The sequence below is a fragment of the Hipposideros armiger genome, unplaced genomic scaffold (genome assembly GCF_001890085.2).
Source record: "Hipposideros armiger isolate ML-2016 unplaced genomic scaffold, ASM189008v1 scaffold_51, whole genome shotgun sequence".
In the NCBI taxonomy this organism is placed as follows: Eukaryota; Metazoa; Chordata; class Mammalia; order Chiroptera; family Hipposideridae; genus Hipposideros; species Hipposideros armiger.
In genome coordinates, this window is record NW_017731401.1 from 3,121,176 (window position 1) to 3,134,123 (window position 12,948).

At 40.0% G+C, this 12,948-nt stretch overlaps 1 protein-coding gene across 1 annotated transcript in view; it reads left to right on the forward strand.

The window, feature by feature from the left end:
* Positions 1–4,806: 4,806 nt before the first annotated feature.
* CAND1 (cullin associated and neddylation dissociated 1) overlaps positions 4,807–12,948 on the forward strand; it is a 47,551-nt gene continuing 39,409 nt past the window's right edge. The window contains exon 1 of the mRNA XM_019640534.1: positions 4,807–5,249. Coding sequence (XP_019496079.1) covers positions 5,182–5,249 — 68 coding nt within the window. The 5' untranslated portion in view covers positions 4,807–5,181. The remainder of the gene's footprint in view (positions 5,250–12,948) is intronic.

Sequence of the window (12,948 nt, forward strand, 5' to 3'; positions counted from 1 at the left end):
CAATTGGAAATAAATCTTTTTAGGATTAGTCTTCTGTAACATTTGCTTCTTTTTGCATCTCAGTTGAATTCAGTATTGACAAATGATCTGTAACAGGAAGCATTTTGTGCAAAGCTGTCTACATGGAAACACAAATACGAACTGCCTTTTTCCTCCTCTATTAACATATCAGCTTTGACATTCAACAAAGAATTATAGTTCAGAAATTAATAGCTGGTTGAATAAATATAGCTCTATTTTCTTAATTTCCTTTAACTCAGTTTATAACAAATGTATGAATTAAGCACAGTCCACATTTACTTGGCGGAGACTGTTTTAAAATGAATGTCAAATAAACGTATTTTCTACCAAGACTCTCTTTCTTCTCATCACCCATTTGGCATTTAATTCAGAAAAAAAAATTAGCAATGGAACAATGATTTCCAAATTATGTTTCATGGTACTCTCATCCCTCGAGATGGTAATAGGTAGAACTTTAAAAAAAATTCTATGCATAAATGTGTCAAATAGTGGCATACATATACATTAGTCAGCTTGAGCTGCCATAACAAAATACCATAGACTGGGGTGGCTTATTTATCACAGTTCTGGAGGCTTTCGGTCTGAGATTAGGGTGCCAGGATGATTAGGTTCTGGTGAGAGCTCTCTTCCTAGCCTGCAGATGGCTGCTTTCTTTCTGTGTCCTCACATGGGAGGGAAATAAAGGGCGGCAGGGAGACAGAGAGGGAGAGACAGAGGGAGAAGGAGAGAGAGAGAGGTAGTGCTCTGGTGTTTCTTCTTATAAGGGCACTAATGCCATCGTGAGGGCCCCACCCTCATGACCTTATCTAAACCTAAATCTCCCAAAGGCCCTATTTCCAAAACCATCACATTGGAGGTTAGGCCTTCAACATATGAATTTGTCACCATTAGGGGAAGGGGAGAGAAAGGAAATATTATACAATTCAGTCCATAAGGATTCTATATATTCCTCTTAGGGGTTCATAATATATTAACATATGAGATGTTCTGAGATGTTCTTCAGTTAACAAAACTGTTTTCTAAACTTTTTTTTTTTTTAACTACAACTCTACCCTCCGTCACTCTCCCCATAAGAGTATCTGCTTCTATTACAATGTACGGAACTGGTGTTTGGGACTAGTACACAGTCTGGCAAATGCTACAGTGGAGACTCCTTGTAATTATAGGGGAGAAGGATTGAAACTGATATAAAACCCTCAAGCATATTTTGGGAAAATCACCTGAACTCAGTAACATTCCTCTCAAATCACTGGGAAATTGTATGTTAACCTGTTTAGGCTTCAACAGCCCAAACAGTAATATGACAAAGAAAATGTCATTCTTTGTCACATCGCTCCAGATAATTCATTCCGCTCTATAAGAGTCATTGTCATTCTCAACTTGCCCTTCTTTATTGCTCTCCCACATTCTTAGAGGTCTCTTTCCTCACATCCCTTCCACATAAAACGAGACATTTCCTATTGTCTTAGAAGTCCCCGACTTGAAAATATTTGGCATAAGATATCCCATTTTTAAAGAAAACTACCAAAGGGGGCCAGTCACACCTTCTAGAAATCACTGTTACCATAATTCTACCAACACCCTCCAGTTTATATAAGATGACAATCATGGGAAGAGACGATTCTAAGAAAAGTGTGGTACTTATTAGTTAGCAGACAGTGCTGGGTTTGAAGTCTTTCCTCCCCTTCCCATTCTAAAACAAACAAACAAACAAACAAACAAGCAAGCAAACAAACAAAAACCCCACTCTTCAGAGAAAATGAGAATCCCTAGGGAGCTCTGAAGTCTGTCCAAGATGTTATTAAGGGTGAAGGAAATTATTTGACAGAGTGTGTTTGAAAGCAGTGATTGAAAAAGCAAAGCAATAAAGAAACATTTCACACTGGCACTCCCAATATTCAGATTATGTGTCCCTTGCTTGGCCACCTACGGATCTGTGCCCATTGGAGGAGGGAAGGAGAGAAATGGAGAGAAGTGGCAGGATAGAGAGAGGAATTGCAGTGTGGCAGCCTGTGCTTCCTCCATGTAGTATGGCGAGGATGCACGCGTTTCCAGCTGGCCAAGTACACATCTTCCTCTGAAGTCAGTTGGGCTTGAGCCTTGCCTCATCTATGAGAACTATCTGCCACTTGGAGGGTTAAGGGTACTCAGACGTGCCAGATCATGGAAGTGTGCACATGGAAGACCCCTGAAAGATACCTGAAAGAAGTCATGACCTTGATCCGCAACAAAAACAACTGATGGGCGCAATTCCTATATTAGAATAGTAGGAGGAAGGTGAAAAAGAAAGGGATAGGGACAGATGAAGGAGGCCACTGATTGCCAAAACATTTGGATTTTATTCGGTAAGAGAGTCACTGAACATTTTAAATTGGTGAGTTGCACTATAAAAACAATGTTTCGGAAAGCTCTAAACTGGCTATGTATAATGCAGATAGGGACAAGCAAAAGACCAAGGAAATAATAATAATAGCCAACTTTCATTAGATGCTTTCTATGACCTTTGTAAGTATGCAAGAAATATTAGTTATAAACATTATTATTATGCTCCAGGCAATGTTCTGAGTACTTAGTAATGAGATATCTGTTATGGGCTGAATTGTGTCGTCCCCCTCCACCCCTGAATTCATTTGTTGAAGTCTTTACTTCCAATATGACAGTATTTGGAGATAGGGCCTTTAAAGAGGTAATTGAGGTTAAATGAAGACACGACTAAGGTTAAATGAGGTTGAAAGGGTGGGGCCCTAATCCAATAGGTCTGGTGTTCCTTATAAGAAGAGAAAGGGATACCATGGGTACAGGCATACAGCAAAAAGGCTATGTGAGGACACAGCGAGGAGGTGTTTGTCTGTAAGCTAAGTGCTTAGCAGAAACCAACCTTGCTGTCTGTCTTCTTGATTTTAGACTTCCAGTCCCTAGAACTATGAAAAAATAAATTTCTGTTGTTTAAGCCACCTAGTCCGTGGTATTTTGTTATGGCAGTCCAGTCAGACTAACTCATATGGCTCTTAAAACAGCCTCATGGGGTAATACTCTGACGATCATCTGTTACCCAAGAAGAAAACCATGCTCAGAGAGCTAAATGTGAATTGCCTGCGGCAGCTAATAAGTGCCAGTAAACAGGACTGACACCCAAGTTGTCTGACTACAAATACTATAGTTCAGTTGTAAACTGATAAATGAAGGGATTTACACACACTCTGGATTTAGGCTAAAAGGGTTATCACCAGATGACCCTTGGGGTCCACAAAAGATAAATGACTGTATTATGTATGTGTGTAGTTTATATTTACTGTGGAAAGTTTGTTCAGAGCAGAAGGGAATTAATTGTGGCTGAAGCTCTGGGGAACCTAATGATGGCTGATGGGTAAAATGAGAGAAGATCTGTACTACTGCGGAGAAAAAAAGTTCTAAAATAAAAGGACACATGGGGGTAAACTAGAGTAATGAGGGGAAGCTGAGGTGTAGATTAAGAGACCAGATCAAGTTTCATCTGTTTTGACTATTATTGCCTATAACAGCACCTGGCTTTTAGAAGACAGTAACATTTGGTGGATATAGGAAAGAACAGCAGAGAAAGTCAGATTTAATACTTAGAAGAAAAGGAGTATTTATAGTTGTGGGTTTTTTTCTTTTTCTTTTTTAACAGGAGCAGTAACAGACTGAGACCGAATTTTCCTTTTCTCTTGACTGGGCTTTCTCTTTTTTCTTTTAGAAAGTCCTGTAGCTAGCGCCAGTTAAGCAGATACAAAAAACATGGACACCAAAACAAATGACTTGTTATCTATGATTGCTGAGCGTGTATGTCTCTGGGCACGATAAAATTCACAGCCGCAGGGTTATTAAATCCATAAAAGCTGACTACAGAGGGTAGTCACTTAGCTATTCTGAATTAAATAAGTAGGTCCCGAATACAATCATCCGTCGCTGGCCCATTAATCTTATGATGGCCCTTCTTGCTCTTTAGGTAGCTGGCTCCTCAATGCCGGGAAAGAGCGTGCCCCCCAGCAGAGGCTCAGCTGCCTTTAGAGGAGGCTACCATCAAGTTCAAGGGTTAGTGCTAGGAAATCGCCGCAAGGCCTCTCCCAAGCACACCGACTGATCTGCAACGCGCCTGCACAAACCGTAGCAGCCTAGCTCCGCAGAAATCCCTTCGCAGCAAAATCAGAGAAAACCCAAATACGGGTCCGAAACCGAGTGCGCGCGATAATCTAAAGATTTTCTCCACCACAGCAGCCTCGTCGGACAGCAAATCCCAGCATTCACTCCTTCCATGGGAGCCAATAAAGAAGCCTCAAGCCCCTTCAGCCAATCACATCCTGATTTAGTGTACCCACCCCCCTCAACTGAATTCTGGGATTTGTGGTTTTCACGTGGCAACACTCTATCATCGTGGTTAAGGCAATGTAGGCCACGCTTTCGATTCCAAACGAAAGCTCCTTTTAGTAATTCTGCTGGTCCCCAGGCTAACCCTTTAATTAGCATTACTTCCAAGCTTTATAGTCTTTAAAACCGTAAGCTTTTTTCTTATTGTCATACAGAAAAAGAAATGAAGCTATCTTCAGATTACTGCACACTTGTCCCGCTCGCCCCCCATCCTTTAACCGTCGCTTTTAAGTCTCGCGAGAACAGCCCCATTTGGTCGTTGTCATGCCTCCTGAAAGGCGGTCCATGCGAAGACGGACACAAGCCTCAGCCAACAGGATTGTTCTTTAACTAGTGTCTCTCCAGCGTGCGTGAGGAGACCTCCGTGAACCCTAACCTCAGCTTCCGTAGCGTCCCGCGTCTACCGCCTCCGCCCCCGGAGCGAAGGAGGCGGGTTTTGGCCTCTTGCCCTAGGGAGCGAGTGCAGAGGGAGTGGGAGCGAGACGGGCCCGAGTGGAAGTGTCTGGCTCCCGGGAGAGGCCGTGCTGTACTCCTTGCTTCCCATGAGCTCGTTCTGCAGCGAGCAGCGCCGTCGTTAGGTCGGCCCCGTAGCCTCTGCTTCCCCCGGGATAGGCCCACGCCTCGCCGGGGAGGGAGCAGCCTGTCGAGGCGCCTCCCTAGTCTGCGTCGGTGTCGCGCTGCGACCCTGGAAGCGGGAGCCGCCGCGAGCGAGAGGAGGAGCGGCCGCGGGCCCCAGCATCAACAGCACCAGCGGGCGGGATCGAGGCCGTCAACATGGCGAGCGCCTCATACCACATTTCCAATCTGCTGGAAAAAATGACATCCAGCGACAAGGACTTCAGGTGAGAGCGAAATCTGACCCGAAACCCACCTCGGGGTCCCCCATCCGCGGCCCTGGCCCTCATAAAGGCCTTGCCCCACCCCTTTGGCCTTAGCCGGTTCCTCCGCTTTCCCGAGGTCCCCAGCCCACCACTGTGTTCTCACACCCAGGCAGGCCCCTCTCCTTCTAACCCCCTCCCCCCATTCTTTTCTCTAGGCCGTTGCCCGCCGCCGGTCCTCGGCCCCTTCTGCGTCCGCAATCGTCCCCACCGCATTCCCTGTCCCCTCCTCAGACCTGATTTCCATATTATCAGGTGGCGAAAAGGGGCGAAATCACCCACCATTGTGGGGAAGGGAGTTGCTCTAGGCTTGCAGATCGGGAAGCCGGGCCTATTTGCCGGCCTGCCGCAGGCGCTAGGCCGCCCCGCACGCTGGAGCCCGAGCAGCTGCCCACTCGGACCCAGCTGCCGCCTCCTTTCCCTCAGATGTAAGTGGGCCTAGGTGCAATCAGCTTGAACGACTTGCTTTTTTGAGCTCTTCGCGGATTAGGTTATAAACTTTTTCTTTGGATTTTTTCATTCGTGAAGGTGGGAAGAAGGGGGAGGGCAGCCAGGATAGAGGAAACTTGACTCGTAGGGTTTTCCCGCCAGCATCTCTGTCATTTACCCTTGTCAGGTAAAACCCAAGCAGGAACTCGGGGTTTCAGTCTTATTTTTTTATATCCAGAATTTACTGCCAAGAAAGGTGAATTGCTGAACCTTAAAACAGAAAAGTAAACCAAGCAAAGGGGTCATATTGGAAGAAAGAGTTTTGTAATATGGGGATGGTGAATATGATAGCAGTTGTGTTGCAGGAGACTTGTACTGTAGGTTCCAAACCTTGGTAACGTGCATATGGAAGATTTATGTTTTCACGGATTATCTTGGTTTCTCACTCTTTTTTTTTTGCACTATAGTAATTGTTACATTCCTTCTTTTCCCCTATCCCACCCACCAAAGAAAAAGCTGCTAAATAAAAAAGAGCTCTTTATTTCTTTAATGCTCATTTTGTTCTCTAAGGCTTAGTGGTTGTATTTTGTGTGCATTTGAAAGGAAAGAACATAGAGTCTTCAATTTAAATTGTGGCTGCAGGACTTACTTATTTATATATTGTATGAACAGTACGTTTTAACATCTGAAAACATGCCCAAAGCTTATCTACCAAGAAGTTTTCCGATTTGTGAAATGAAAACCATAAAAAATGTAAAGATCATGTTCCTAATTAAATTGATGTGCTGGCATATTAAAATGGCCAATGAAATACAGTTTTGGTTCTGTGACTTCAAAAGCCAGGAATGATTTTTTAAAAGTTTTGCTAAAAAGGGAACTTTTTAGTATTGCAATTGATAATTTTAAAAGCCCATTTGCTAATACTAAAGATTTTAGTGTTGTGGCTTTTTGGAGGAGACACGTTTGTTTTGGGTATTTTGATATTTTAGATTTATGTAGTTTAGGGCCAAAATCAAGATTTTTGAAAGTTTTTTTTGGTTGTGTTTTTAAAGAGTTAGAATGCTTTCCCAATTGGAGCTTTGCTTCCTGCGGTGCAAGCAACTGAAATTTAAATAAACATTTGAATGGCACATATATATATATATATATATATATATATATATATATATATATATATAACTTTCAGCTATGTAGAGTGTGTAGTATAATTTTTTTTTTTTTACCCTTCCCATTTCTCTCAATTTAGCTTATTTTGTCACAGTACTAAATTTCATTTTGATTATATTCAGTTTCAATCTGAAGAGAGCATTTTCCCTGTAATAGTACAATTTTATTAAACTAATCAGACTTGTGTATGGGAAGGGTAATATGATTAAAGAAATCAAATCGTGATAATTTTCATATGTGATTATTGACTGAAGCTTTCTTAAATTTCTTGTAAAGGAAAAATATACACGTGCTTGCATTTTTAATTATTAGAAAGAAATAATGTTCTGATGTTCAGCTATAGTCAGTGTTGACCTTGATAAGGGTTATCTTATCAGTTTGGGCTGGAATAAATCAAAACATTATGTGGAGTAGTTATTCTCCTAACTGTAATATTGAAATATTTCTAATGGTGAGTAGTATAGAAGATATATTTAGGTAGAAGATATATTTAGAAACAGTGACTTCTAGTAATTTGGCATCATTAAGTGTTTTTATTAACTGTTTTAAAGACTTGTGATATGCTCAAGCCATCCAGTTAATAGACAAACCTTTGGAACTAAAATATTATGTGTATTACATTTAAGAGGTCAATTTAAAAAGTGAGCATTTGAAGTCAAGTAGTTTGAAGATTTTTCTGTACACTTTCAGTACAGGCATTTATTTGAATACATGTGTTTTATTTTAAAATGCTTTCTGATTTCTCACTAGAAATTTTTTTACTTGTTTATTGTGTAAATAATATATAATTGGTGTAATTGTATGTAAATTGGTATAAATCAGTTTGTCTCCATGTTTTAAAATACCTAGTGCCAGAAGGATGTGGACAAGGCTGATGAACATAGAATATCTACCATGTGCAGACCACTGTACCTTGTGCTAAGGGGAGAAGAAAACAATACATCTAAGAGGAAGAAACAAATTTTATTCTTCTCAGAGAATGGTAGCCTCCAAAGAGAAAACCTACTGGTCACAAGATATGGGCTCTAGTCATGTAGGATTCTTTGTTATAAACTATCTGTGAGATCTTGGGCAGGCTACTTAATTTGGGATTAAATTTTCACTTGAGAGACTTGTACATGGGTGATTACAAAAGGTCCCTTATAGGCCTGGAATTGCAGGTGTCTGGATAACCACATCGTCCATTAATGCAAAGAAGGCAAAGAAATGCGTGCAGGCTTCAAAATTTTGAAATGTCAGCATTTTTAAAGAATCCTTTTGTAGGTATTATATCATAGGCTCAAGTTATTGAAGGAAAAAAAAACTAATGCCCTTTTTTATTTTGTGTTTAATATTCTATATCTTTTAAAGTGGGCTATATATTAAGGTTTAGTGCCAGTAGGTAGATGATTCCGTAGATACCAGAATGAAAACTTGAATGTACATGAACCATGTGAGTGCTCCATTTATGAATATTAATATTGAATATTCGTGGATTGAGGTAACAGAGTTTTGCTTTCATTTTTGTATACTTCATCAACTGAATTAAAGTTTTCCAAACAATCAAGAGCTAAAGAAAAAATTTACCGCTCTTTTATCTCTCTGTACATAATAGTTAATATTAATGCCCAGTATGGACTTTATATACTTGATGCTATTTATGCTTACAATTCTATTAAAGTGGACACTAACAGTCTCTGTTATAGCTGAGGAAACTGAAATGGTGATGTTAAATACTTGCCCAAGATGAGTTAGATAGTAGTAGATGTGGGCTTTCCAGATAGCCCAGAACATGAACTGTTAACTACCATATATGCTACTTCTCCAGGGTTTTGACTAGGGGACATGAAGAGTAAGACCTTAAAGTTCAGTTCCTTCTAAGTTAGGCTGATGAAATACCTTGTGCTAACAGACGCTTTTAATAATTCCCTAAGAGGGACTTCAGAAAATTGATTTAGTGCTTCCCCTCAGTAATACCTACATGCTTGTTGGATGGTTAAGACACTGTTGTAAAAAGATAAATAACCCAGGGCAATATGGGGTTTTCAGGCTTAAGCGGCAGAAAAGATGAAAGCAAGAAGATTCATGTTTGTGGAGTGATCTGAGGTCTTTAAATTCTAGGTAGAGAAAATGAATGAAAGCATACTATACAGAATTCTGTTAGGGGTGAGGGAGTAGATAATCTTGCCTGGAGCTGGGGGCAAGTATTGGTCAGGAAACTCTTTGAGGGTAGGGATCTTGGCTTACTAAACTGAATCCTCCAGTCTGTTTAGTGTTGCCCATGTGGGTTCTCAATAGATGCTTGTTTTAGTTGAATTGGATTTTAGTTCCAGAGTAAAGAAAAAAAAAAGCATGTAAGGATTTTGGGAAGTTTCCTCAAGAAGCCGGTGTAAAATCTACCAGTCTATTTTTTTTAAATACCATTTGGTACAACCTTAAAATAATTCATTGCATTGTAGAATTTCCTAACTTGATAATGGTTTATGTTACCAAACTTATTTGTATGTTTTGGATATTGGAAGTTATTTTTTCTTGGAAGCTGTTTAAAATGCTAATAAAAATCTCAGCCCTATTAAGTGGAATTCATGGGCTTTCAGAGCTGGAAGGGACCTTAGAGAGCCTGTAACATAGCTGACAATACTGTTGGGGTATTTACAATAATGTAACAGGAAATACTAAGTGAATTTTTTGGACTGCTTGTGCTTCATGAAAAGTAGGTTTAGTCCAAAGAAACAGGTTTGTAAAGATGAAGAAGGTGATTTGGGGGCACTTTTAGGTACTTTGCAGGTTGATGGCAGTAAGTTACTTGATTTCACTTATGTGATTTTTCTTGATACAGGTATACTGGTAACAGTGATTATCAGCAATGATTACGGCTCCCCACTGAAAAAGAGGAAAAAGGGACCTAATTGAGGAAACTGGGGAGAAGAAAGATGACTAGAAATTAGTTTTTGTTTATATGAACAGTATGAAGACTGTCCTAAGTTAATTCATAACTCTCAGGGAATAAAAGAGAAAAAGTGAGATAGCAATTGGTGCGTGTACAAGATCTTTGGCAGATAATTGGTTCACTGGATGATGCACTTGGCCCATATTTAGATTTCTGTTGGAAACAAGGGTAAAATTATGTTTATATATGAGGGGAGGGTTGTGGTGAGAGCTACTCATTTTGTAGTACAAGGTATCTATTTCTACCATATATGCTTCTCTACATTGGATTTATTAAAGATGAATAAGTTTTCCCCTCATGGAACTTCCACACCAGTAGGTTTAAGCCAGGCGTGTAAGTTCCAGACTATAACTACCTTGTTCATAATGTGTTTGCAGAACCTGGCACAGTTCCTGATCATGGTACCCCCCAAATATTTGTTGAATAAATGAATGAGATGGTACTGCCTCTAAGTTATATCCACCTGGGACTCTCACAGGAGTCCGAAAGTTAGTTTCTTACTTCCCCCCTACCACCTTAAGCCTCTTTTATTCTTATTTTGTCTTGTTACATTACCATCCACCAAATATCCCAATTGGAAAACCTGATGTTCCTCTTCTACCTTTCTTCTCTCCTTTGGCCCTCTGATGAGTATTTCTCAAATTAGTCTCCCTGTCTTGGGCCTCTTTTTTTATCTAATCTGTTGATAGCTTTTCCATTAGAGTTTTCTGCCTACATAGCACAGCTGATCATTGTCTTCCCTACATGATAAACTCTAAACTTCTTAGCTGTTGCCCACCTAAGCTTACTGAAACTACCCTTTCCCAAATCCCTAAAAGTCTCGGTGTAACTAATTTAGTGGATATTTTCTTTACTCATCTATTTGATATGTAAGCACTATTTACCACTTTTTCCTTTAGAGGTATCCATGACACAGCTTGGGTTTATTACCATTATAGTGAGGGAGAACACACGCTCTGGGATGTCTCAGTAAGAGGACCAGGATCTGTTTATTTGGATAATTTTGAGAAAGGTCAAAGGAAGTGGAGATTGGAAGTTGTCTGAAGGGGTGGGGGTGGGGGGCGCAATTCTATCATTTGACATCTTACTGTTACATGTAGCGCAGACTAAAGCAAAGGAAAAGCTGTAATTAGTGAAGAAGTGGCTTTTGCTCAGGGAGGATATTTTGTGTTGCTAAGTGAACTTGTCTGAAATGGATGTTCTGTAAGGTTATGTCTAGGAAACAATATGCTTTAGCTGTAAACATCAGATCTGTTTGGAATAACATTGAGGTTTAGGTATGAGCCTCAGATCAGTTCCTGGACTATAGAGGCTGCTGTTTGTTTCTTTCTCAGGCCTCGCTTTTAGGCCAAGGGCAGATGAAGTTGGGCTTCAGGACATTAATTCATGATGTTCACATCTTCACTATTGCTGATACTTTGTTGAGTAAGATCAGAGGAGTGGCCATTCAGTGTAATCTGTAGTCAAAGCAGGCTTATTATTATTAATCTTTTCTCCTTCTGTTGTAAGATGAGTGGTTGAACCATCTGATGTCACAGTGACTGTCAAAGAACATTAAGACTGGACAGGATATGTACTTGACTGTAACACCCAAGTTTTATGGTTTTCTTCCTCCTTTGTCCATTTCCTAACTTATTTCTTACCACCCCCATTTCCATTTCAAAGACCTGTCTTAACTATATATAACTCATGCGACTTACCACCCCCATATCCATTTCAAAGACCTGTCTTAACTATATATAACTCATGCCGAACAAATCTTATCTAATACATGTATTTTTTCCTGGAAGACACATCACAGCCTTCTTGTACATAAGAACACGAGACAGCACTTTAGCATTGCACTTCGGAGTCATTCTAAACAACAAAATTAGCAAAAAAAAAAAGCACAATCACGCAAAAAAAAAACGGCACTAGGTAGACTGAGGATACAGTAGTCCCCCTTTATCTACAGTTTTGCTTTTTGTGGTGTCAGTTATCCACAGTCCACTGTGGTCCAAAAATATTAAGTGGAAAATTCCAGAAATAATCAGTTTTAAATTGAGTACTGTTTTGAGTAGTTTGATGAACTCTCAGGCCATCCCGCTCTGTCCCATCTGGTACGTGAATCATCTCTGTCCAGTGAATCTACACTGCTTATGCTACCTGCCTGTGGCCCTCTTGGTTTCAGATCAACTTTCCACACGGAACTACTCTTTAGTCCTTCACTCTGAGGTCCTATGCCCCTCACCACCACCACACACACAAAGACAAAAAATTAAAAATTCCAGTGGGCCGGCTGAGTGGCTCAGTTGGTTAAGAGCTCGCTCAAGAGTTTGAGCTCTGAGCAACAGCGGTTCGAGTCCAGCCCAAGCTGAGCAGCCGCTGAGCTGCCAACAGGTAGCAGGATGGCTCAGCTAAAAAATAAAAAAAAATAAAAATTCCAAACCAGCTTTCCTCATGCGAACCCCTATTAATCCTTTGGGACCCAAACTAACCATCAGTTCTTTGGGTGATCATTGCCAAATGCCCCTGAGTATTGTTTTAAAATTTTTGTAAGATTGAAATTTGTCCATTTACTTGTCTGTCTGCCATAATGAAAAAGTTAAGAGGAAAGACTGAGTCTGTATTTATCATCTCAGCCCTTAAACAATAAATGCTTAAGAGATGCTACCAATTGGCTTTTGAATCTTCCATGGATAGCTTTCAAACTGGTCAATTTCCTTGTAAAATTTATAGTGCAATTTTTATTTCAAGTTAACAGAAGGAAGAAATCATTCTTGGAATTTTCTGGTTTTCAGGGTCATTAAAAATTAACTTAATTATAACCTCATACTATATCAACCCCATTTTTCTAAATTTAAAAAATATCTATTGCTAATTTTGCTGGTGCTCATTTTAACTTCAAAAAAGTGTTTAATTATTAATTACAGGTTTTTGAAAACCGATAGACTTTTTTATTAGACTATAACTGAGGTCAGGAGTCAAAGTGTATTTATCTTATCTGTCCTTTGCTCATAGGCATATGAGCATAATCGGCAGTGAGTACATAAAGGAAACTGTACTAGTAGAATCCCTTCAGAACCATAAAACAATTTTTTACATTGGGATTGTCTGGTTTTTTTTACTGATACTGATGCTCACTAAGCTTCTCTTTAA